The 27269-nt window shown below is 37.7% G+C and overlaps 1 protein-coding gene across 4 annotated transcripts in view; it reads right to left on the reverse strand.

Annotated features, from left to right (window-relative positions):
• Nucleotides 1–27269, reverse strand: part of DENND4A (DENN domain containing 4A) — a gene marked incomplete at both ends in the record, with an annotated part of 115548 nt that overhangs the window by 35576 nt on the left and 52703 nt on the right. For 2 of the 4 annotated variants that reach the window (XM_080691720.1, XM_080691719.1), the window contains 7 exons: nucleotides 3249–3380; nucleotides 5215–5331; nucleotides 10474–10615; nucleotides 10878–11006; nucleotides 11097–11303; nucleotides 11947–12082; nucleotides 13918–14051. In XM_080691720.1, coding sequence (XP_080547846.1) covers nucleotides 3249–3380; nucleotides 5215–5331; nucleotides 10474–10615; nucleotides 10878–11006; nucleotides 11097–11303; nucleotides 11947–12082; nucleotides 13918–14051 — 997 coding nt within the window. Of the gene's footprint in view, nucleotides 1–3248; nucleotides 3381–5214; nucleotides 5332–9394; nucleotides 9527–10473; nucleotides 10616–10877; nucleotides 11007–11096; nucleotides 11304–11946; nucleotides 12083–13917; nucleotides 14052–27269 lie in introns of all 4 variants that reach the window. The other 2 variants (XM_080691718.1, XM_080691717.1) reach the window with 2 other exon arrangements.

The following is a 27269-nucleotide window of genomic DNA, read 5'->3' on the forward strand; positions in this document are numbered from 1 at the left end:
CCACCAAAAAAAAAAAAAAGAAAAGAAAAAAGAAAATCCCAGGACCAGACGGTTTCCCAAGTGAATTCTATAAAAGCTTTATAGAAGAGCTAACCCCAATACTCCTCAAACTATTTTGTGAAATAGAAAAAACCGTGACTCTCCCAAATACATTCTATGAAGCCAATATCACACTAATAACCAAACTGAATAAAGACAGTTCAAGGAAGGAAAACTACAGGCCTATATCTCTATAATGAACTTGGATGCAAAACTGTTAACAAAATACTAGCAATATGCATTCAAAACCACATAAAGAAAATCATACACCATGACCAGATAGGGTTCATTCCAGGGATGCAAGGCTGGTTCAACATATGAAAATCAATCCATGTAATTTGCCATATAAACAGAATCAAAGACAAAAATCACATGATCATTTCAATAGACTCTGAAAAAGCATTTGATAAAATTCAACATCCATTTATGATAAAAACACTGCAGAGAATTGGAATAGAAGGAACATATCTCAACATTATTAAGGCAATCTACAATAAGCCCACTGCCAACATTATATTAAATGGGGAAAAACTTCAAGAATTCCCCCTAAAAATAGGAACGAGACAAGGATGTCCATTATCACCACTTCTCTTCAATATAGTACTAGAGACTCTAGCCAGAGCAATAAGGCAAGAAAAGGAAATCAAAGGAGTACAAATAGGAAAAGAAGAACTCAAACTTTCACTATTTGCAGATGATATGATACTATATTTCGATACTATATTTCCTGTACACCAACCATAAATCCATTGAAAAAGAAATTCAGAAAACGCTTCCACTCAGGATTTCCCACAAAAAAATAAAATATTTAGGCATAAACTTGACCAAGGAGGTAAAAGATCTCTACAAAGAAAATTATAAAACACTGAAAAAAGAAATCGGAGATCTAGAAGATGGAAGGATCTTCCATGTTCATGGATTGGCAGAATAAATATCATTAAAATGGCCATCCTCTCAAAAGTGATCTATAGATTTAACGCAATGCCCATTAAACTACCAAGATCATTCCTCACAAACATAGAAAAATCAGTCCTTAAATTTATCTGGAATAACAAAAAGCCCAGAATAGCCAAGGTAGTTTTCACCAACAAAAACCATGCAGGAGGAATCATAATACCTACTTTAAACTATACTACAAAGCCATTGTAATAAAAACAGCATGGTACTCGCAAAAAAAACAGACACAGACCAATGGTGCAGAATAGAAGACCCAGAAACAAGTCCACACACTTTCAGCCAATTGATTTTTGACAAAGGGGCCAAAAACTTACACTGGAAAAAAGATAACCTCTTCAACAAATGGTGTTGGCAAAACTGGTTAACCATATGCAGAAAATTGGAAATTAATCCCACTTTCTCACCCTGTACAAAAGTCAATTCAAGATGGATCAAAGACTTGGAAATCAAACCAGAGTCCTTGAAGCTCCTTGAAGAAGGCTTAGGTCCAACACTGCAACACACAGGCACAGATAAACACTTTCTCAACAAGACCCCAAAGGCACAACAAATTAAAAGGAGAATCAATACGTGGGATTGCATGAAACTGAAGAGCTTCTGTTCAGCAAAGGAAACTGTCAAGAACCTCAATCGAGAGCCAACAGAATGGGAGAAGATTTTTGCCATCTACACCTCCGATAGAGGACTAATATCTAGAATATACAGAGAACTCAAGAAACAACACTAAGAAATCAAAGCATCCAATAACAAAATGGGCAAGCGAACTAAATAGACACTTCACGAAAGAAGAAATTCAAATGGCCAATAAATGCATGAAAAACTGCTTAACATCACTGGCAATCAGAGATATGCAAATCAAAACTACCCTGAAATTTCATCTAATTCCAACTAGAATGGCAATCATTCAAGACACAAACAACAACAAATGCTGGTGAGGATGTGGAGAAGTGGGAACTCTAAGACATTGTTGGTGGGATTGCAAATTAGTGCAACCATTTTGGAAAACAGTATGGAGAATCCTCAGAACAATGGGAAGAAATTTACCATTTGATTCAGCAATACCACTTCTGGGTATCTACCCAAAAGATAGGAAACCAAACTTCAAACTAATGCATGTGTATCTATGTTCATAGCTGCACAATTCACCATAGCCAAACTATGGAGCCAGCCAAGATGTTCATCAACAGATGAATGGATTATAAAACTGGGATATGTACACAATGGAATTTTACTCAGCCATAAAAAAAAAACTCAATTACATCATTTTCAGGGAAATGGATGGAACTGGAGGACATTACGCTAAGTGAGATTAGTCAGTCACAAAAAATAAGAAATCAGATGCTTTCCCTAATACGTGAGAGTTAGGGAAAAATGGGTCATAGGAGAAACTCTAGATGAAAAAGGAAATCCTATAGAGGAGCAAACAAGACAACCTAAAGGAGGAGAAAGAAGGGGGGAAGAGGAAGATCTCTAAAACACACAGTGTATTTAAACATATCAAAGTCAACCACTAAGCCAAGCAAGGGAAGGAGGGACGGGGAGGGAATGGGGTGGGAATTGGGTAGGGGTTAAATCAGTGATGTGTACATGTATGTACACACAAGTTCTTTACCCCAATATGATGTATGAATATAATTCACCAATAAAAAATTTAAATTAAAAAAATTTTTTTCACAATAAAAACCTTTTAAAAGATTAAAAAAATTCTCTTTAAACTTACAGATTTATTTTTAATGTAAACCACCATTTTAATGTACTATAATTTAGATGTTATAAAATGTACAATCCCTCCTCCCTACCACACAATGTTTTTGAGTGTGATAAACCAATGTTGATTTGTAATAAAACCTTGAAAACTATTTACATAAAAAAAATTAAAGCCAGATGTGGTGGCGCATACCTGTAATCCCAGTACTTGGGAGACTGAGACAGGAGGATCTCAAGTTTGTGGCCAGCCTCAGCTACTTAGTGAGGCCTTCACAACTTAGTGAGACCCTGTTTCAAAAATAAAAGAATAAAAAATAGGAATAGGGGTGCAGCTAGGAGGTAGAAAGCCCCTGGGTTCCACCCCCAGATCTGCAAAAAAAAAAAAAAACAAAAACAAAAAACCACCCCAAAAACCCCACCACATACTTTCTCAAGATAATCATAGAAGAACTACAGGGAGGTGGTTTTATTTCAATTCCCAAACATTAAACTATTTCTTTGTTCTACTCATTCTGCACATAACAAATAGATACAACTCAACTCACCCATGCTTTCTCTTGATATTTTATCAGCATTGTTGTTACTTGTACCACTGACGCGAACTATACTGGAAGAGCTTTGATAGCTGAGCTTAGGAAGGCAATCAGCACTTCCTTTTGCACTCTCATTCTCTGACACTAAAAAGATAAAAATTAAAAATTAATAAAATCTACAGTGAGGAGGTATAAAGAGAAGTAGCTTTTACTCTTAAATATTTCTACCTGAAAATTCATGATAAGCATATACAAATATTTTTCTCTATTTTTGTTGTGCATAAATATGTCATTCTATTATTTCAGATCTAAAAGAGTGAATCAAATTACTAACTACTTTGATTCTGGTACTGGCACTAAGTACTGGTCATGCATGAGTTTCATGCACAAATCTTACGTTTCTTCTTTGGTAGCAAAGGAGAACTTTTGGTGGGGGAAAGAAAGGGTAAATATAAGTCACGGTCCACTGACAAACTTTTATTATTATTACTTGTAATACTGGGGACTGAAACCTGGGATTTTCTACCTCTGAACTACACTTCCAGTCCTATTTCATTTTTCAAATTTTGAAGCCAGGTCTTGCTAAGTTATTTCACTGTCCTCAAACTTGTGATCTTCCTGTCTCAAACTCCTAAGTACTGGGGTTACAGGTGTGCGCCGCTACACCCAGCACCATTAACACACTTTAAATAAAAATATTGTTAATACTTGGGAAGCTGAGACAGGAAGATCACAAGTTAAAGGGTACCCTGGGGAAATTAGTGAGATTCTGTTTCAAAATAAAAAATAAGAGCCAGGCATGGTGGTGCATGCCTGTGATCCCAGTACTTGGAAGGCTGACACAGGAAGATCATAGGTTCGAATCTAGCCTTAGCAACCTAGCAAGACTCTCAGCAATCTAGTGAGACCCTGTTTCCAAATAAGAAATAAAAAATAGGGCTGGGGTTGTAGCCTGGAGGTAGAATGCCTCTGGGTTCATAACCCAGTACCACAGGGGAAAAATAAATAAATAAATAAATAAATGGCTGAGATGCCGCGTATGGTGGCACATGCTTGTGATCCCAGCATTTGAGGCGGAGACAGGAGAATCGCAGCTTTGTGGCCAACCTCAGCTACTTAGTAAGGCCCTTTTAAACTCAGTGAGACCCTGTTTCAAAATAAAGAATAAAAAAAGGCCTGGGAGTGTAGCTAGGAGGTAGAATGCCCCTGGTACACGCCCAGTACTGCAAAAAAAAAAAAAAAAAAAAAAAAAAAAAAAGCTGAAGATGTAGCTCAGTGGTAAAATGTTTGCCTGGCATGCTCAAAATCTTGAGTTCAATGCCCAGCACTTCAAAACAAAACAAAACAAAACAAAAAACAGCAATCAAAATTAAAAAATAAAATAGGTCTAGGGGTGTAGTTTAGACGTAGAGTGTCCCTGGGTTCAATTCCCATTGTGTACACACACACTATTACCTCTGAAAAAAATCTATTTCAAGAAATATACATTTCTACTACAATAAGACTATTTCTGTGAGTTACACAGCATTTATAAAAATAGTATTTGATTAATGAGTGTTTTGCCACTAAGGTTATAAACATATATGAAGCATTTGTAAGAGTGTATTAGTTTGTGGAGAGTGATTGTAATAGGAGGAACGAAATAGATATAATAGGAATATACAAAGTACAACTAATATTTTTATACTGAAAGTCACTTATATCTTCTATTTTTTTTTTTTTTTTTACGGTACTGGGGATGGAACCCAAAGGCATTGTACCTCCAACTATACCCTCAACCCTATTTTTTAGTCTTTTTAAAAATTTTTTGAAACAGGGTCTCACTGAGTTGTGAAGGGTTCTCACTAAGTAGCTGAGGCTGTCCACGAACTGTGATCCTCTGGTCTCTGCCTCCCAAATGCTGGGATTACAAGCATGCGTCACTACGCCTAGCCATAAATTCACAATTTTATACATTATCAACTTAAACAATACCTACAGGAACTAGAATCACTCCCTTTTTTATCTTTTTCTTCTTGAATGTCCTCAGTAGGTATATCCCCTCTTCTAACTTCATCCTTAGATAATGAGTTATATCCAAGATCAGACTGGCCACCTGGGGAAAAAAAACAAACAAAACCTAAATGTTATTTATCATAAACTTCTTTAGTTAAAGCAACTGAAAATAGGAATAACATATTAGTGTTTGGATTCACTTACAGAAAAATTTGTGGAGAACTTCTAATTAAAAGCATTATTATTATTTTGTGTGTGGGGGACAGTGTTCTCTCTTTGAGCTATACCCCAACCCTATTTTTTTAAATTTTGAAATAGGGTCTCAGTAAGTTACTGAGGGCCTTGATAAATTGTGGAGGCTGGCTGTGAACCTGCAATCCTCCTGTCTCAGCCTCCCAAGTACTGGGATTACAGATGTATGCCAGGCTTAAAAGTATTATTTGTTGCTCCTCCTCCATCTCCATTAATATAAGATAGAAGTGATCTCAAAATAGTTTACTTTTGGCTCCACACTGCAGTCAAAAGTAACTATGCACATTCACGCTACTATGTGGGCACCAAAAGACAGACAAGTCAGATATTCTTTACACAAGTTTATGAACTGAGTTCCAACTAAGCTTTGCTGAAGGTCTCATTATATATAAACAGGTAAGTCTGCAGGGAGTTCATAACAGAACATTTATATATAGATCACTGGAGCTAAATGCCTAATGATTTTACAAAAATATAGGGTTTCTTTACTTTTATTCCTAAGTATTTTTTCCTCAAAATTTAAATAACTGTGGAATTGTACATAAATATAAATACATTGGAATGAAAAAAAAACTAGTGTTAAAAGTTATTATTAAGAAAAGCCAAAATTACGTCAACATAAAAAAACTTTTAGTTTACTGTTTTGGTAAAGAGGTTATCTTTTTTTTTTTTTTTGTGGTACTGGGGTTTCTGGGAGTCCTTCTACCTCTGGGCTACAATCCCAGACCTATTTTTACATTTTTATTTGGAAACAGGGTCTCCTAAGCCAGCGCGCATGGCTGGCTTTGAACCTGCGTGATCCTCCTGTCTCTGCCTCCCAAGCACGGGGATTACAAGCGTGCGCCACCACGCCCGGCTTAAGAGGTTATCATTTTTAATATATTGTTTTCACTAGATTAGCATCATAAGGTTTGAATGTTAGGAGATGTGATTTTATTTTTTATTTATTTATTTTTGTGGGTACTGAGGGTGGAATCCAGGGGCTTTCTACCTCTGGGCTACACTCCCAGACCTATTTTATATTTTATCTGGAAACAGGGTCTCACTAAGTTGCTGAGAGCCTCACTAAGTAGCTCAGACTGGCTTCAAATCTATGCGATCCTCCTGTCTCAGCCTCCCAAGCGTGGGGATTACAAGCGTGCGCCATGTCTCCTGGCTAGGAGACATGATTTTAAATAACCCATAACCCATTTAACTTTTTTTTTTTTTTTTTTTTTTTGCAGTGCTGGGTATAGAATCCAGGGGCATTCTACCTCTGAGCTATAGTCCCAGACCTATTTTTTAGTCTTTTTTTTATTTTTTGAAACAGGGTCTTACTGAGTTGCAAAGGGCCTCACTAAGTAGCTGAGGCTGTCCGCAAACCGGGATCCTCTGGTCTCCGCCTCCCAAATGCTGGGATTACCACGCCCGGCTCCCATTTAACATTTTGTCTAAATCTAAATTCCAGATTTTTCAAGCATAGGCTGTCATGATTATATGAAAGTAAAAATAAAATGATTTTATAAATTTATAAAGAAATCTAAAGAAATTGTATTATCACTAAGTGTTCTTTTTTTTTTTTTTTTTTTTTTTTTTTTTTGGTGGTGCTGGGGATGGAACCCAGAGGCTTTATACCTGTGGGCTACACTCTCAGACCTATTCTGTATTTTATTTGGAAACAGGGTCTCACTAAGGTGCTGAGAGCCTCACTAAGTAGCTGAGGCTGGCTTCGAACCCATGCGATCCTCCTGTCTCCGCCTCCCAAGCGTGGGGATTACAAGTGTGTGTCACCACACCCGGCTAGGTGTTCATTTTAAAACCTTTGTTATAATTTTGAGTTTAAAGTTTTAGTCAAACTTTAGGTTCCATTTCTAAAAAAATTACAAATAAAAAATTTGGAGCCAGGCATGGTGGTGCATGCTTGTAATCCCAGCATTTGGTAGGCTGAGACGGGAGGATCGCTATTCATGGACAGCTTAAGCTACTACTTAGTGAAGCCCTATGCAACTCAGTGAGACCCTGTTTCAAAATAAAGAATAAAAAATAGGGCTGGGGGTGTAGCTTGGAGGTAGAATGCCCCTGGGTTCCATTCCCTAGTACTGCAACGCAACACACACACACACACACACACACACACACACACACAACCAGGTTGCTTCATTTTAAAGAAATAATGCCCAAAGATGACTACAATAACCGATTAAATTCATAGAGCATATAAGAAAAAACCAGCCAGAGAAGAATTACTATGAATATTATGTTTTGACATATTCATCTTAGTACTTATCAGCTACTTAATCTTAAAAGTAGTTATAAAAGGAGATGGACCAAAATAATGCTACCATTTGCAAATAGGAGCCTTCCTATTTTATTAATAATGATTCAATTTTTAAAGTTTTTGTTCATTATAAGCTCATACTTATGTTAAAATCAATGTGTGATTATTAAATATAAGAATGAAAATCTGGAACTATATAATCTTCAGTGGTAAAATGCTATGTTCCTTTTTTTGTGTGTGGCACTGGGGATTGAACAGAGGGCATTCTACCTCCAAGCTATCCCAGCCCTATTTTTATTCTTTATTTTCAAATGGGTTCACTAAGTAGCTGAGGCTGTCCGCGAACCATGATCCTCCTGTCTCAGCCTCCCAAGTACTGGGATTACAAGCGTGAGCAACCACGCCTGGCTTTATTCTTTATTTTGAGACAGGTTCTCATTAAGTTGAAGAATGCCTCACTAAGTTGCTAAGGCTGGTCTTGAACCTGCAATTCTCCTGTCTCAGCCTCCTAAGTAACCAAATTACAAATGTGTGCCACTACACCCAGCACTATGTTTCTTTAAAATTATTATAATTCTGTATTTTAGAATAGTGTAACACAAGAAGTTACAAAAGTAGTATAGACCAGAGAGTTCCAGGGGGCACTCCTTCCCTCAGTTTTCCCCAATAATACCTTAAAAAAGCCACAGAATAATGTTTAGATCAGAAAACTGACTTTGGCACGACTCTATTAACTCAGGAACAGAGAGCCATAAATTTCTTCTTAAAACATAAGTTTCTAGCTGGTGTGGTGGCGGATGCTTGTAATCCCAGTATTTGGGAGGCTGAGACAGGAGGATAGCAGGTTCAAAGCCAGCTTCAGCAGCTCAGTGAGGCTCTCAGCAATTAGTGAGACCCTGTTTCCAAATAAAATATAAAATAGGTCTGGTGGTGTAGCTTGGAGGTAGAAGGTCTCTGGGTTCCATCCCCAGTACCGTGCGTGTGCGCATACACACACACACACACACACACACACACACACACACACACACACACAACAAAACAAAACTAAGTCTCTTTTTAAAATCTCTAACAAGGCTGAGTGTGGTGGAACATGTCTATAATCCCAATGCTTCAGAGGCTGACAGCAAGACTGCAAATTTGAGGTCAGCCAGAGCAGTTTAGAGAGGCTGTATACAACTTAGACTCTGTTTGAGAATAAAGAGTAATTTAGGGCTGGGTATACTTGGAAGGAGAATGCCCCTGGGTTCCATCCTCAGTACCCAAACCAAAATAAAACCCAAAAAACTTTTTACCAAGAAAATGACACAGTAAGGGGCTAGGGGCTCGGTGATAGTACACTTGCACAGCAATGTTCGAGGCCCTGGGTATCAATTTCTAGCACCACACACATACACACAAAAATATGGTTAAAAAGATCTGTGGCTACCCAGAGTTAAATGGATTATCATGGACTAAATACCTGAATAAAGTATTTCATAACCTCTCAAAGAATGAGTAAAATTGCATGTAGTATTAAATTCAGTATCAAATACCTAATATATAAAAATTGACAGTAAAATACTCACTGAAAATGAAAAAATCTAAAATACAGGCTAGCTAATCTAGTTTTTAAAATGCAGTGTAATACATGTATACATAAGTACACACAAACCTGTACTAGATCTATCATTAGTAGCATATACTCTGATTAAACCCGTATTAAAAGGTGCCTGCTCCACACTGTGTGTCCCATGACCACTATCCATGCTGCCATGACTAACAGCATCCAGGTCACTGCCATCTGCTTGAGAATACAATTTGATAGCATTTTACTACTCAAGGAGATACCAAAAATACACAACAGAGTTTGCTGTTCAAGCTAAAAATCTACTAATGTAATAATAAACACAAAAAGTACTACACAATCAGAAAGTACAGCTACAGCAAAGAAACCGACTGTGAATTATTAATAAACACTAAAACAAGACCACTAAAGGTTGATCATTTAATTAATGGTAGGAGAGAAGATGTGACATTTTCTGTTTAAATAGGAAGAATACACTAGATACATTGAGTTTTCTTAATCTTAATATCTGAAATCCAAAACTATAAATATTAACATGACACCATAAGTGAAAAATTCCACATTCGACCTCATGTGATAGATCATAGTTAAAATATAGACACACTAAAATAAAAATACTGGATAAAATTACCTTCTGATAAGTATACAAGTCATATTTGAAAGACAAATGAATTTTGTGTTTAGACTTAGATCCCACTTCAAAAACACCTCATTAAATATAAGTAAATACTCCAAAACCCTCCCCACCACAATCCCAAATCTGTAATACTTCTGGTCCCAAGCTTTGTGGATAAAGAACAGTTAACTTGTATTAGAATTTGCTTAATGGCAACGCAAACCAAAAAATACTCCTTTTTTTTTTTTTTTTTTTTTTTGTGGTCCTGGGGTTCCTGGAAGCCCTTCTACCTCCGGGCTACAGTCCCAGACCTATTTTTACATTTTTATTTTGGAAACAGGGTCTCCTAAGCCAGCGCGCGCGGCTGGCTTCGAACCTGCGCGATCCTCCTGTTTCTGACTCCCAAGAGCGGGGATTACAAGTGTGCGCCACCATGCCGGGCTCTCAATATTTTTAAACTGTTTAAAATTTCTAAAATACAAAATGTAACAAGTCAATTAATTTTGACGAAAGAGTAAAACACATACATCCTTTAAAAGCCTTTAATTACCTGAGAAAGTTGTTTGTGATAATTGTGCTTGTTTCTTTAAAGCTCTTTTGAACTGTGATACTCCTAAAATAACATTTCTTACTTTTGTCCAAAGAAAATAGCCACTACGACTTCTTGAAGGCCAGGTACTTTCCAAAACAGCCTATTTGTTCAACAAAATAAAATAATTACTAAGACATTTTTTTTTAATAAATGAGCATACATTGGCTTTAGAATCAAGTAAAAAAATAGCAAAGTAGATTGTACAACACAACGGAGCATAAGAAATTCTTACTTGATTGACAAAATTTGTGTTGGAAATTCTAAAATAATTGCCAGATAACCTCTGCATCAATTATTTCTGCCATTATATTAGGTTGTATAATGACAAAAATACTTGTCCTCCATTAAATCAAAGTAATTACCTTATTATAATAACCATAAGTAATTGCATTGGGGTCAACACCAGCTTTCTGCATTTCAAAAAGCACTCGAACTGCAAGTACTGGCTGATCATACTGCCCACACAACTGCATAAGAATGCGGTAGCAAACCTGAAACAAAGAAAAAGGCAAAAAGTGTACAGAAACAGTGACACATATTTATACATCTAGAAATAATGTATTTTAAAGAGCAAGAGATACCTCATCAGGTGGATCCATCTTCTTCGACTGCATTTTCTTTAGCACATCATATGCTGTTTTCAGAGCCCTGACTTTGGAGTGACACACTTTCACGTAAGCTGGGAGACAAATAAACCATAGTCCATAACAGTGACGCAGCAGACACCTAGACCACATCTGAGGGATAGAAGAATACCTCTTGGCAATTTTGTGGGCTGATTTAATTTCCTAAAAAAAAGTTGCAAAAATATAATTAATAAATATACATATATAAGTGTTATTTAATTGAACGTTGAACAAATAAAAGCCATAATGTCCCCACAGCAAAATATATTCCCTACAGGTTTTCTCTTAAATATGTATTTTACAATATGGAAAAATTTTAAGACAAAATAACTAGGTTAATTTTTTTCTCACATTACTATCAACTATCTTTAGAGTATATACAGGGAGAAATAATTTAGTATTAGTTATATATGGAATGATAAATTATATTTAGAGAAGGTATATATTCTCATATACTAAGAGAATATTAGTGACAAATTTACTTCTTTTTCTTTTTTTGTGGTACTAGGGATGGAACCCAGGGCATTCTACCTCTGGGCTACACCCCAGCCCTATTTTTTATTCTTTATTTTGAAACAGGGTCTCACTAAATTGCAAAGGTCTCATTAAGTAGCTGAGGCTGTCCACAAACTGTGATCCTCCTGTCTCAGCCTCCCAAATGCTGGGATTACAAGTATGCGCCACCATGCCCAGCTGTAATTGATGTTTTAAGCATGGGATCTTGGTTTTAAGCATGTGCCATCATGCCTGGCCACTTCTTGTTCTTATATTTGATTATATGAAGGATGCAAAATTTTCAAAGTACCTGTTTTGTTCTTCTAAACATGGGAGAAGGGCTACTAGGACTACTTGATTTTGAAGGCAATTTGCTTTTTTGTGATTGTAGAAATCCTTCAGGTCTCTCAAATAAATTGTTCCTAAGAACTGGAAATCCATTGTAGCTATTTTAGAAAAAAAATAAAAGAAAAAAATTCTCAAGCACACGTAGGTAATCACAGAGGTTAAAATCTAAATAAATTATGACCAGTAACTAAACTTAGAATTTATTTCAACTATCTTTCTCCATCACACTATGATAGATACTCAACACATATTTATGCTAATATTGCTTTTCTTACTATAATATTTAGAAATGTAATAGGCAAATATAGACTCAGTTTATATGGGGAAGAGGAATGGAAGATACATTTACATGAACTTGATATCAAACTCCAAAGTAATTCAAATTTTTAAAAGTTAGTATTCGCCGGGCGTGGTGGTGCACGCTTGTAATCCCCGCGCTTGGGAGGTGGAGACAGGAGGATCGCTCTGGTTTGGAGCCAGCCACGCTGGCTTAAGATACCCTGTTTCCACATAAAAAAGTTAAAAAATAGGTCTGGGAGTATAGCCCGTGGGAGTATATCCCAGAGGTAGAGGGTTTCCAGGATCCCCAGTGCCACCAAAAAAAAAAAAGTTAGTATTCATGTGAATATACATCAAACACATTAGAAAATCTGACTGCTGGTAAAGGGCCCAACAAATCAATATTTTTTCAAAAAAGACAGCCATAGATGTCACTGCTTTGGATGAACATATTTACTGTAGAGTTTCTCTATTTAAAAGTTATAAATGACACGCTGGGCGTGGTGGCGCACACTTGTAATCCCAGCGCTTGGGAGGCGGAGATAGGAGGATCATGCAGGTTCGAAGCCAGCCTCACTGGCTTAAGAGACCCTGTTTCCAAATAAAAAAGACATATAAAATAGGTCTGGGAGTGTAGCCCGGAGGTAGAAGGGTTTCCAGGAACCCCAGTACCACCAAAAAGAAAAAAGAAAAAAAAAGTTATAAACGACGGCCATTGGTGTGAAATATTAATGTATCATGCCTAGTTCTCTCATCATCATGAAATGGTTTATCAGGTTAAGTATCAGGCTCAGGACTTTATTTATGAGAAAAAGAATAAAAGGCTAGAATGGGTGGCTCCATCAGGAGCTAAGTAGTCTGCGTATTAAAGAATTAATCTGAAGGTAAATTTAAAATTAAAAAGTTAAAACCAAAGCACAGAAAGAAAAACAAAATTATACAAGTGAAATATATTAAAGGAAGACTAATATCTATAAAGTATCAAAGAGATCAAAGAATGAGATCTTATTTAGAAAAAAGAAAGAAAATAAAGAATTAGGAGAAATATTTTAAATATTTTTGACAAAAGACATCCCCATTAGAGTTGAAAGCAAATATAATTAAGTCACCAAACACTTAGTAGTTTGATAAAACTTTCCTAAATTAACAATGATAAATTCTAATAATTCTGATTATGACTTTAAAATCTTCATGAAGAAATGACAGCTTAGAAAATGATGTTATTAAATCAAGGCCACAAATGTTGACCCTACATAAGATTTAAGCTTTTTGAAAACTAAAGCTACATAAATCAATTTTTAGAGTTAGTGAAAATTGGATGTTTAAGTGATAAAATAGCTTTTCAGAGAAAAATAAAATCTAAAATAAAAATGCTACATTTGAGAATGGGGATTCTAATAATTTAACCAGTATTTATGAGGATACCTATGTAGCTACAGAGTATTCCCCAAATCTATATTATGCAAAATTATAGATTTTTTTCTGTTTATACCTCAAAACTTAATAATGGATGTGGGATAAGCTTGCTTACCACCTAAAAATTAGAGATCTGTAAAGTTTGGATTTTTGAAAATACCACAGTCCTTAGAAAGCTACGTCAGAGGTGATGGATTGCTTCTCTCTTTCAATCTCAAACATTCTGCCTCTTGAATACCTGTACTGTAAAGGGGGTTCTTCACCATTGGGTAGGTGAGGGATCTCAGGTGGTGTTACAAAAACAGTGTGTTCACTTTTGAACGATTCATCCAGTTCTATAAGTCGCACTTCACCACTCTTGTCCATATCGACCTGAGGGAGTTTAAAAACACATGTTAAAAGAACTACAAGAGCTCATCTGGGCATTGCCTCACAGGGGCAATGGTGAGGCAAACTACTCACACTAGCTATTAGTAAAATAGAGAAGAAGCCAGTTTCTACATACTACTAAATAAAGAGCTCCAAGATAACAATAAAAATAGCAAGGTGAAAATTACTGTGTATTGTGCACTAACTTTTAAGCAAGAAAAAATAAGAACATTTTTGCTTTTATTTACATAAACACTAAGAGAATAGTAGAAAAGTAATTACTATAGGGGGAAGAAGAGAAGGATGGGGGAAAACAATGGTAAGAGAGGACCCAGTTGTGCCAATGTTTACTTTTTAATATTGTTTTGCATTTTGAATCATGAGAAAACATTCAAGAAATGTATCTTTAAAAATACACATGCATAGCCGGACGTGGTGGCGCACGCTTGTAATCTCAGCATTTGGGAGGCAGAGACCGGAGGATCACGGTTCGTGGACAGCCTCAGCTACTCAGCGAGGTCCTTTACAACTCAGTGAGACCTGGTTCCAAAATTAAAAGAATAAAAAATAGGGCTTGGGGTGTTGCTTAGAGGTACAATCAATGCCCCTAGGTTTCATCCCGGGTACTGTGCAAAAAAAAAAAAAAAAAAAAAAGAATGTAATCCCAGTACTTGGGAGGCTGAGACAGGAGGATCGCAGGTTCACGGCCAGCCTCAGCTACTTAGTGAGGCCCTCTGCAACTTAGTGAGACCTGCTTCAAAATAAAGAATAAAAAAAGGGTGGGGGGCTGGAGATGTAGCTCAATGGTAGAATGCCCCTGGGTTCAATCCCTAATACCACACACACACACTAAAAGCACATGCATGTGTGTTAGAATAATGAATTCTAAGTAGTTTTAAAATTATACTAAAGGAAATGGAATTCTATTCAGCTATAAAGAAGAACAAAATCATGCCATTCACAAGAAGATGGAAAGATCTGGAGAACATTATGTTAAGTGAGATCAGCCAAGCACATAAAGAGAAGGGACATATGTTTTCTCTAATATGCCCAAACTAGGGAGCATTAGGGATACCATACCAGAGGGACTCCAGATAATGGAGGGGAAATCTCAGCAAAGCTAGAATGAAAGGATAGGAGAGGAAGAAGGCTGAGGCTGATTAATGGAGGAGCTACATCTGAATATGTGTAAAAGTATGGATATAGCATGGTTAACCTGCATACTCACTGTTGGGAGAGAGAGAAGGGAAACGGGGTGGGGGGGAGGGGGCACCAAGCACAGTTTAAATATATACCATTTTCAATCAAATAAATAAATATAAAATAAAATTCATTTTAAAGAAAAATTCCCTAATGTACATGATGTACATTTACAAACATATCAAAGTCAATCACTAAGCCCAGCATGAGAAGGAGGGAGGGAGGAGGGAATGGGGTGAGGATTGGGGAAGAACTAAATGTGTGCATGTATGCCTCTACCATCTTGTACTCCTTTAAGATGTAGGACTACAATGTACCAATAAAAAAATCACACAAACAAGAAAATTAAAAATAAATAAAATTTATTTTAAAGGAAAAAATTATACTAAATATAACCAATTTTCCCTAAGCTCTTTCAGTATATGCAGAAGTACATTTGAGTTAAACTCTAGTCCTTATCAATACTGAAAGCACTTTAGTACAATTTTCCCTAGGTATTGTATGGCAATGCAGTATCAAGGAAAAGTGAAAACTTCACAGAACTATGTTGCCCCACAAAGCTCGTAAACTAAAGAGCAGAACACTGGCAATAATTTTTTAAAAAGATGTCATATGGAGGGAGGGAGAATTAACAAAGGAAGCACTTTTACTGACATTATATATGTGAGAATTCTAACGCCAATCTCAGTATCCTGTACGGGGAAGAGGGGAGGAGGGAGGAAGCCAAGGGAAAGCCCGCCAAGTGCTATCTGCATGTATGTCACCATCACCGTGAACTACATCATGATGTGAAAATGCACCAATAAATGTTTATAAGAAAGATATCAAGCCAGGTGCTGTGGTGCACACTTGTAATCCCAGCATTCAAGAGGCTGAGACAGGAGGATCGTGGTTCATGGACAGCCTCAGCTACTTAGTGAGGCCCTTTACAACTCAGTGAGACCCTGTTTCAAAAAATAAAGAAAGCCGGGCGTGGTGGCACATGCTTGTAATCCCTACGCTTGAGAGGCTGAGACAGGAGGATCGTGCAAGTTTGAAGCCAGCCTCAGCTACTTAGTGAGGCTCTCAGCAACTTAGTGAGACCCTGTTTCCAAAAAATATATAAAATGGGTCTGGGAGTATAGCCTGGAGGTAGAAAGCCTCTGGGTTCCACCCCAGTACCACCAAAAAAAAAAAAAAAATATATATATATATATATATGTATATGTATATAATGAAAGAAAGAAGAAAGAAATAATAAAAAAAATAGGGCTGGGGGTGTAGTTCAGAGGCAGAATGTCCCTTGGTTCCACCTCCAGTACTACACACACACAAAAAAAGGACGATACCATAGATATGACAAAATAGAATTCATGGAACTATATTTGTTAAGAAAAAGTTATTACCATATATGTTATGAAATAAGTTGGACATTAAGAATTATTGGCAAATTAAATCTTAAAGACAGGATTTAGTAAAATTCCATAGTGTGTTGTGTTACTACCAATCTCACTACCATGTACAGGGAGGAAGGAAGAAGGATGGGATGTGGAGGAAAAAATAACTAGTGATATATGCATATATATATGTGTATAATTACAATGCATCAATAAAAATATATAAAAAGAAAGTTTAGAGCAAAGTCTATATAAAGAAATTTTTTCTAATTACTATTATTATTGTGTGTGTATGTGTATGTGGGGGAGTAACTGGGGATCGAAGCCAGGGACATTCTCTCTCTGAGCTACACCCCAGCTCTTACCTGTTTTTAGTTTTAAAAAGGATCTAAGTTATGAAGTTCTTACTAAGTTGCTAAGGCTGGTTGTGAAGCTGTGATCCTCTTGTCTCAGCCTCCCAAGTACTGGGATTACAGGCATATGCCACCATGCCTGGCTTCTAATTATTAGTAAGAACAAGGATATTCAACATCTTACATAAATTGCTGATTATCATTTTATAGCATTACAAATGCCATAGTTTCCAGGATTTAAAAAAATAAAAAGCTGGGTGTGGTGTCTCATACCTGTAATCTTAGTATTTGGGAGTTTGAGACAGGAGGATGACAGGTTTGAGGACAGTCTCAGCAAGCAGTGAGACTCTCATCTCCCTAGTGAGACCCTGTTTCAAAACAGAAATAAAATAGGACTAGGGGTTATAGCTTAGAGAGAATACCTCTAGGTTCAATCCTCAAGACCACACACACACAAAAAGAATTCTCCCTCTCTTAAATAATAGGGATTGAACCCAGCACTTCTTGCTTGCTAGCTAAGAATTATACCACTGAGCTACATCCCCATAAAGTGCACTAGGCATTTAAGGTATGTTTCAGAATTATAATCAATGATGAGAAAATGTGCACGAAATAGATGGGAAAAATCAGACTATCAAATCATATAAGCAGGTGTAGTGACACATGCTTATAATCCCAGCATTTGGGAGGCTGAGAAAAGAGGACCGCAGGTTCTAGGCCAGCCTCAGCTTAGTATAGCCCTTTGCAATTCAGTGAGACTCTGTTTAAAAATGAAAAATACAGAGCCGGGTGTGGTGGTGCACACTTATAATCCCAGCATTTGGGAAGACCGGAGGATCGCAGTTCATGGACAGCCTCAGCTACTTAGTGAGGCCCTTTGCAACTCATTGAGACCCTGTTTCAGAATAAAGAATAAAAAATTGGGTAGAGGGTGTAGCTCGGAGGTCAAATGCTTCTGGGATCCATCCCCAGACTCGCAAAAAAAAAAAAAAAAAAAAAAAAAAAAAAAAAAAAAGAATACATACCGGGCGTGGTGGCGCACGCTTATAATCCCAGAGCTTGGGCCTGGCGTGGTGGCACACATGTTTGTAATCCCTGTGTTTGGGAGGGGGGAGACAGGAGGATCACGCAGGCTCTAAGCCAGCCGTGCTGACCTAAGAGACCCTGTTTCAAAAATATAAAATAGGTCTGGGAGTGTGGCCTGGAGGTAGACAGGCTTCCAGGAACCCCAGTACCACCACCACCCAAAAAAAAAAAAAAAAATCCCAGCGCTTGGGAGGCAGAGACAGGAGGATCACACAGGTTCAAAGCCAGTCTTGGCTACTTAGTGAGGCTCTCATTTCCAAATAAAATATAAAATAGGTCTGAGAGTATAGCCTGGAGGTAGAAAAGCCCCTGGGTTCCATCCCCAGTACCACCACCAAAAAAAAAAAAAAAAAAAAAAAAAATTAACTTTTTCCAAGGGCATTCTAACCCTAAGCAACACCCCCAGCCCTATTTTTTTATTCTTTATATTGAAACAGAGTCTCATTAATTTGCAGAGGGCTTCACTAAGTAGCTGAGGCTGGCCATGAACCTGCGATCCTCCTGTCTCAGACTCCCAAATGCTGGGATTACAAGTGCGTGCCACCACGCCCAGCATTTTTCCCTCATTTCTCCTTCACCAGTCATTTATTTATTTATTTATTTATTTATTTATTTATTTATTTATTTATTTATTTATTTAGTGGCACTGAGGATGGAATCCAGGGGCATTCTACCTCCTAGCTACACTGCCAGCCCTATTTTTTATTCTTTAATTTGAAACAGGGTCTCACTGAGTTGCAAAGGGCCTAAGTAGCTGAGGCTGTCTGCAAACCCAGATCCTCCTGTCTCAGCCTCCTGAATGCTGGGAGTGCAAGTGTGCACCACCATTCCCAGCTCTTCACCAACCTTTAGTCATCATGGCAGAAACTTGGGGCCAGACAAATGCTCTAGTTCTCAGTATTTTAAGGCCATTTTATACATTTTGTACAGTATTTTATATCTTAAAATGTATAAAAACAGCTGCCCCATAAATCATTTATCAGTTGGACATCTCTGTCTCTTGAAAAGCAATGACATCTGTCTCTATTGAGAGAAAAAGAAATTCAGCACCCACGGCAGGATAAAATTAATTTTCATATTTTCTTTATATTTTCCACAAGATATTAATATGCTCAGAAGACAGCAAAAGGATGCTTAAAAGACCAAGAAAAAAAATGTTACCAGACTATTTGTTACACAAAACTGCCCTTAATGAAGCACCATCCTACAGAACAGATTTTAAGATTTAAAATATAATCATGTGAAGAACAAGAACACATGGTTCTTAAATTAGTCATAAGTAAAGCTTAAATAATTCTCATATGTTGTTCTTCATATTTCTATTCAGTATTACTCACTTTAGATCTTCAAAGTCAGTAAAATGTTTTCTGTTTGGATATGCTCTATGATCAAAAGAGGAACATATCTAATTTCATGAACCCGCGGCCCTCCTGTCTCAGCCTCCCAAGTACTGGGATTTCAAGCATGCGCCACCACACTGGGTTATTTTTTATTTTGGCAGGTTCACGGCCAGCCTCAGCTACATAGTGAGGCCCTCTGCAACTTAGTGAGACCCTGCTTCAAAATAAAGAATAAAACATAGGGCTGGGGGTATAGCTTGGAGGTAGAATGCTCTGGATTCGATCTCCAGTAAAACACACACACACACACACACACACACACACACACACACACACAATTTATTGTATGCTTTACAATATTAATGAGATTAATGAGTATTTCGCCGGGCATGGTGGTGCTTGGGAGGCAGAGACAGGAGGATCACGCTGGTTCAGAGCTAGCCTCGCTGGCTTAAGAGACCCTGTTTCCAAATTAAAAATATATATATATAAAATAGGTCTGGGAGTATAGCCCAGAGGTAGAAGGGCTTCCAGGAACCCCAGTACCACACACACAAAAAAAAAGTATTTCAATAAACCATGTGATAAAACAATATGAGTCTTGCTGAAACACAAATTTATGAACTAGATGAATTAGGTCAGAAAGAAAACGTAAGATTTCTCTTTCAAACTGTTCATTGGATTCCTGCAACTCACTCAGTGTCCCCATGCAGATTAATATGTTTATTGTCTACAGCGTGCTATTAGCTAAACCTTGGACATTAATTTGGCCCCTTATGATTCAGTTACTTGGAAGAAGGAACAACTGTTCTACAAACGTACGCAGCTGTCCAATGAGTACATACGTGAGACTAGCGGAAACCCAGCACCACATGGGAAGAACATTTAAACTACATGATGCAAGTCAGAAATAGCAACTGTATATTTAAAACCCAACAAAACTATTCATGTAAAAGGGATTTAGAGAAATTATTTTTAAAGACATACTTTTCTATTATCAATATTTAATTATATAAGCACTATAGGGCAAACTTAAATTTTTGATTAAAATATTGAAAAACACATTCTTGGTAAAGGTAAAATGCTATAATGAAAATGTCAAGGAGGTAGGACATGATATCCTTCTCCAAATAAACAAGCAGAACTCAATTTACAAAAATGCAGGATTCCAAAAGTCTATTTTTAAACAGGTTATTCAAAATGTAGAAAATAAGCCTTCTCTCAAAACATAACCTTTTCCGGGATGAAGAAAATGTTCTATATTTTGGAGTCATGATTACATGAAAATATATTTGTCAAAACGCATCAAAATACACACTTCAAAGATATATTTATGGCCGGGCGTGGTGGCACACGCTTGTAATCCCCGCGCTTGGGAGGTGGAGACAGGAGGATCGCGAAGGTTCGAAGCCAGCCTCACGCGCTGGCTTAGGAGACCCTGTTTCTAAATAAAAAAAATATAAAATAGGTCTGGGAGTATAGCCTGGAGGTAGAAGGGCCTCCAGGAACCCCAGTACCACACAAAAAAAGATATATTTATTTACTGTTTTATGTCTCAGTAATTGATTTTATATGTCTTAAACAGCAGTTTAGAGTTTCATTCTACACACACACACACACACACACACACACACACACACACATATTTTTGTTACTGGGGATTGAACTCAATGGAATTCTACTTTCAAAATACACCCCAGCCTTATTTATTTATTTATTTATTTAATTTTTGTGGTACTGGGAAGGAAACCCAGAGAGAAGCATTCTACCTCCAACCTACACTCCCTATTTGACTATTATTTATTTATTTATTTATTTATTTATTTATTTATTTATTTATTTATTTATTGTTGGTGGTACTAGGGGTGGAACTTAGAGGCTTTCTACCTCCAGGCTATACTCCCAGACCTTTTTCTATTTTATTTGGAAACAGGGTCTCACTAACTTGCTGAGAGCCTCACTAAGTAGCTGAGGCTGGCTTTGAACCTGTGCGATCCTCCTGTCTTAGCCTCCCAAGCGTGGGGATTACAGGCGTGCGCCACCATGCCTGGCTTTTAGTCTTTTATTTTTGAAACAGGGTCTCACTGAGTTGTGAAGGGCCTCGTTAAGTAGCTGAGGCTGTCCCCAAACGGCGATCCTTGAATGCTGAGATTACAAGCAGGCGCCATCATGCCCAGCCCCTATTTTATTTTTATTTTGAAACAAGGTTTCATTAGGTTGGTGAGAGTTTTACTACTTGCTGAAGCCTTCCTGGAATCTGCAATTCTCCTGTCTCAGCCTCCCAAGTATTGGGATTACAAGCGTGTGCTACAAGCGTGTGCCACCACACCCAGCTCATACACAAAAATTTAATATGTATCTACGGCACAAGACTGCATTCCTGTACCATTTGAACTATAAGTAATCATCATTTATTTCAGTATTTCTATGAAAAAAATAAAGCAAGTTCTAAACAATGACATTTTTCATCTTTTCCCATAGAGAACATTTTAAAGATTATGGTTGATATTTCTGGCAGTTAGCTTATTAATCCTGTATAAACACCATTGCTCAAGTGTCCTTAACTGAAAGAAAAGGTAGATGTCTAAACAAGGCTGTGAGCCTGTTCTTGCCATTCATACATAATGTGAAAAATGAATATTTTTATGTCTAAAGTGACAAAACCAAATTTGAATAAAACCCAGCCAAATTTTAAAATAGTTGTAATATTTTCTATTTTATAGCTTATATCACACTGCTCTGAATATCATGAGCTAGGCAGTACAATTATCTCTCCTTACAACATTTAAAAAAACACAGATAGGAAAACAACATACTTGTAATCCCAGCATTTGGGAGGCTGAGACCAGAGGATTGCGGTTCACGGTTAGTTTCAGCTACTTAGTGAGGCCCTTTACAACTCAGTGAGACCCCGTTTCAAAATAAAGAATAAAAAATAGGGCTGGGGGTGTGGCTTGGAGGTAGAGTGCCCCTGGGTTCTATTGCCAGTACTGCAAAACTAACTAACTAACTAACTAAATAATGAACTAATTAAAAAGATAGCCAGGTGTGGTGGCACACGCTCGTAATCCCAGCATTTGGGAGGCTGAGACCGGAGGATCGCGGTTTGTGGACAGCCTCGGCTACATAGTGAGGCCTTCCGTAACTTAGTGAGACCCTGTTTCAAAATAAAGAATAAAAAACAGGGCAGGGGGTGTACATCTGAGGTTGAATGCCCCTGGGTTTCATCCCCAGACCCGCAAAAATAAATAAATGATAAATAAAATAAAATAAGATAAAATAAAAAGACTAAAATATAGGGCTGAGGGTTTAGCCTGAAGGTAGAATGCCCCTGGGTTCCATTCCCAGTATTCAAAATAAATAAATAAATAAATAAATAAATAAATAAATAAATAAATAAGGCTGGGAATATCTCTCAGAGGTAGAATGCTCCTGGGTTCCATCTCCAGTATCGCAAACAAACAAACAAAATAAAATTAAAAAGACCAAAAAATAGGGTTGGGAGTGTAGCTTGCAGGTAGAATGCCCTTGGGTATCATCCCCAGTACTACAAAAAAAAGAAAGAAAGAAAGGAAGGAAGGAAGGAAGGAAGGAAGGAAGGAAGGAAGCAAGCAAGCAAAAAAGCAACATAGAAAGATTAAATGGTTAAAGTCACAAGCATCAACAATTGGTATTAAAGAAACTCCTGATTTTCAAATAGCATTTTCTTCCCTATTAAACTATGCATCATGTAAATGATTTCTCATTTTTTTTCATACTGGGGATAGAACTGAGGGAGCATTGTACCTCCAAGCGACACCCCAGCCCTATTTGTTTACTCTTTATTTTGAAGCAGGGTCTCAATGAGTTGCAGAGGGCCTCACTAAGTAGCTGGGGCTGTCTGTGAACCGCGCTCCTCCTTTGCCAGCCTCCCGAGTGCTGGGATCACAGGAATGTACCACCATGCCCGGCTTTCACTTCTCATTTTTATGACACATTTGGCACTTATTTAGCAATCAGTAAAGGACATTTTCATGTCAAACAGAACCGAGCCAATTTTCTGAATATTAAGGAATGAGTTATATTTTAGCTGTTGTGCAAAAAAATTACTGATTTTTTTCACAGTCCTATAAATTTGAAAGTGATGGCTGGGTGTGGTGGTACACACTTGTAAATCCCAGTACTTGGAAAGCTGCAACAGGAGGATTATGGGTTCACAACTAGCTTCAGCTACTTAGTGAGGCCCTCCATAAATTACTGAGATCCTGTATCAAAATTAAAGAATAAAAATAGGAGTGGGGGTATAACTCAGAGGTAGAATGCCTCTGGGTTCAATACCCAGTACTGCAAATAAATAAATAAATAAATAAATAAATAAATAAATAAATAAATGTGATAGACTTCGCTAAATAGTCTCATAAAATGAAATAACATATGATTTGTTTTCTTTTTCTACTATTATAAACATAAGACTACAGACACTGTATATGTATTTAAATAACCATAAACTTATAGAAAAAATTTGAGTATAGTACAAATAACTTTTTTGTAATGTTAAATTGCTGACTTGATGACTCATTGCCCCTGAATATTTTAATACATACTTCCTACAAAAAGGGATACCTTCTAGCCGGGCGTAGTGGCGCACGCTTGCAATCCCAGCATTAGGGAGGCTGAGACCTGGAGGATCACGGTTCGTGGACAGCCTCAGCTACTTAGTGAGGCCCTCTGCAACTCAGTAAGACCTGGTTTCAAAATAAAGAATAAAAAATAGGGGAGAGGCTGTAGCTCAGAGGTAGAATGCCCCTGGGTTCCATCCCCAGACCCGCAAAAAAAAAAAAAAAAAAGGGATACCTTCCTAAATAACTACAACTAAAAATTAACACTAATATATTAATAATATTTAATCCTCAAACAATATTTAAGTTTTGTTGATTATTTTAATACTGTTATATTAAAAGAAGCCAGTTCAAACGAATACACTATGTTTGGCTATAAAGTCTCTTAACTTCTTTATGGCAGAGTAAATTATGCTGTTTGCAGAAAAAAGGATAGAACTGGAGATTATACTAAGTGAGATCAGCCAATTTCAGGAAGTCAAAAGTCATATGTCTTCCTTCCTTCCTTCCTTCCTTCCTTCCTTCCTTCCTTCCTTCCTTCCTTCCTTCCTTTTCCAGTACTGGGGATGGAACCCAGGAACATTCTACCTCTGAGCTACATCCCCAGCCCTATTTTTTTTTTTTTTTTACAGCCAAGAAATTTATTTAGGCAGTGGTGTTAAAAGAAGCTGAGAGAGAAGCAGTCAGAGAAGAGAGAAAGAAAAAGAGAGAGAGAGAGCATGCTCACAGGAGAGGGAGAGAGAAAGGGAGAGGGAGAAGGAGAGAGAGAGCCCCAGTCCTATTTTTATTCTTTATTTTGAAACAGGGTCTCACTGAGTTCCAAAGGGTCTCACTTAGTAGTAGCTGGGGCTGTTTTAAGTCTACTTTACTTTTATTTGGTACTGGGGATTGAACCTAGGGGCATTCTACCTCTTAGGATAGGAGGTTATACATCTTCAGCAGGAATATACAAGATTAAGGTTGCACGCTCACTGTTACCAATCAGGGCACAGATGTTGTATTATTACTGCTGACCTTTACGTTGGTCACTGTTTCTGAAGTGGTGTCTGCCAGATAAGGAGGAACTCTGAAACTAAGTTAAGAGCCTGATTTACATCTGAGTTTCAACTAAGCGACAACTGCACAGACTCACAGTTTCCTATTTTATTCAATAGGCTAATTTGTTAGTAACACTTGATACTCAAATTGTCCTAGATTTGCCAGAGATTACCTCAATCTGGCTTGTTTTATTTGATCATATCTCCATCTTGCTGAATTATTTTAATAATCCTTGGAGAAACTCCTTATCTTCTAGTATAAGATATTTTTGGGTTCATCCTACCTCAGAGCTACACCCAGCCTTTTTTTTTTTTTTTTTTTTTCAGTACTGGGGATTGAACCCAGCAGTATTCTATCTCTGCGCTACACCCTCAGACCTATTTTTTTTTTTATTCTCTCTATATATACATATATTTTTGGTGGTACTGGGGTTCCTGGAAACTCTTCTACCTCCAGACTACACTCCCAGACCTATTTTATACTTTTATTTGGAAACAGGGTCTCTTAAGCCTGAGAGGCTGGCTTCGATTCTGTGCGATCCTCCTGTCTCCGCCTTCCAAACGCGGGGATTACAAGTGTGCGCCACCACGCCCGGCATAAATTCTCTATTTTTGAAACAGAGTCTCACTAAGTTTCAGAATGCCTCACTAAGTAGCTAGGGCTGGCTGTGAACCTGCGATCCTCTTGTCTCAGCCTCCCAAGTACTAGGATTACAAGTTTGCGCCACCACGCCCAGCTAGCCTATTTTATTTCTTATTTTGAAACAGGTTTTTACTAAAATTACTAAGGGTCGTGCTAAGTTGCTGAGGATGGCCTTGAATCTGTGATTCTCTTGTCTCAGCTTCTCAAGTACTAGGATTACAGGTGTGCACCACCACGCTCAGATTTATCTTGTATTTTCCTTGTCCTAAATCTGGGACCAACCATTTCCCTGAGGAGTACCCATGCCTTTTACTGGAGAATGGTAATTAGAAACCAAAATCTAGCCGGGCGTGGTGGCGCACGCTTGTAATCCCCGCGCTTGGGAGGCAGAGACAGGAGGATCGCGCAGGTTCGAAGCCAGCCGTGCTGGCGTAAGAGACCCTGTTTCAAAAATATAAAATAGGTCTGGGAGTGTAGCCCGGAGGAAGGAGGGCTTCCAGGAACCCCAGTACCACCAAAAAAAAAAAAAAAGAAACCAAAATCTATGCACCAGTTACACACTGCTATTGGGATGTGGATGCTCCAAGGTTAATGTACATAACTAGAGCACAGACATATAATTACATCCATACTTCTGTATCTATCATTGAAAACCAGCAATACCACACTAACTATCCAATTCAATTCAACCACTGCAGAGTTCAGTTCAGTTTTATCTACTTCTGTATTTTTTTTGAAGATTTAAAGAAGTTTATTAAAAAGATAGAAATATAGTAGACAGTTACAGTCCTATGCCATTCAAGAGTGGCATGGGGAGGTTCGAACAAATTCACCCTCTATTTCTTTCTTTCTTTCTTTCTTTCTTTCTTTCTTTCTTTTTTTTTGTGTGTGTGGTACTGGGGTTCCTGGAAACCCTTCTACCTCCGGGCTACACTCCCAGACCTATTTTATATTATATTTATTTGGAAACAGGGTCTCTTAAGCCAACGTGGCTAGCTTCAAACCTGTGTGATCCTCCTGTCTCCGCCTCCCAACCACGGGGATTACAAGCGTGCGCCCCGGTTTCTACTTCTGTATTTTAAATCCCTTTTCTGATAGTGAGAAACTTTGTTATTTTTAATGTATTTACTTACTTGATCAATCCTCCATATGTAACAGTCTATCTCCACGAGCATTCTTCAACAAAGATGACCTCTTCTCCCTAATTTGGTTTTGACAATCCCCTATAACCAATCCATCATCCAAATCAAACTCTGACACCCCATTTTCTGTGCCCATCCCATGCTATCCCTACCTTCATAGAGACACTCTTCTTACCCTGTTTAAGTTCTAACAGCCCAGTAGGCTGCCCCTCCCAGCACAGACTTGTCCTCTGATTCTCCACACCAGGCTATGCCATGGCATGGATGCTCTCTATGCCTGGCTTGGGCTTTGACAGCCGTACGAAGCTATTCCTCCTTCCAGGCCCTATTCAGGACTACTGTTCTCCCATCTCCTTTCTATCCAGCATGGACAGCCACCTACTTCTATTTTATCTAATGATATTAGGACTGAAGGATGAGTAGTTCATACATGCATTTTAAAATAC

This window comes from Muscardinus avellanarius (assembly GCF_963383645.1).
Source record: "Muscardinus avellanarius genome assembly, chromosome: 3".
NCBI classification, from domain to species: Eukaryota; Metazoa; Chordata; class Mammalia; order Rodentia; family Gliridae; genus Muscardinus; species Muscardinus avellanarius.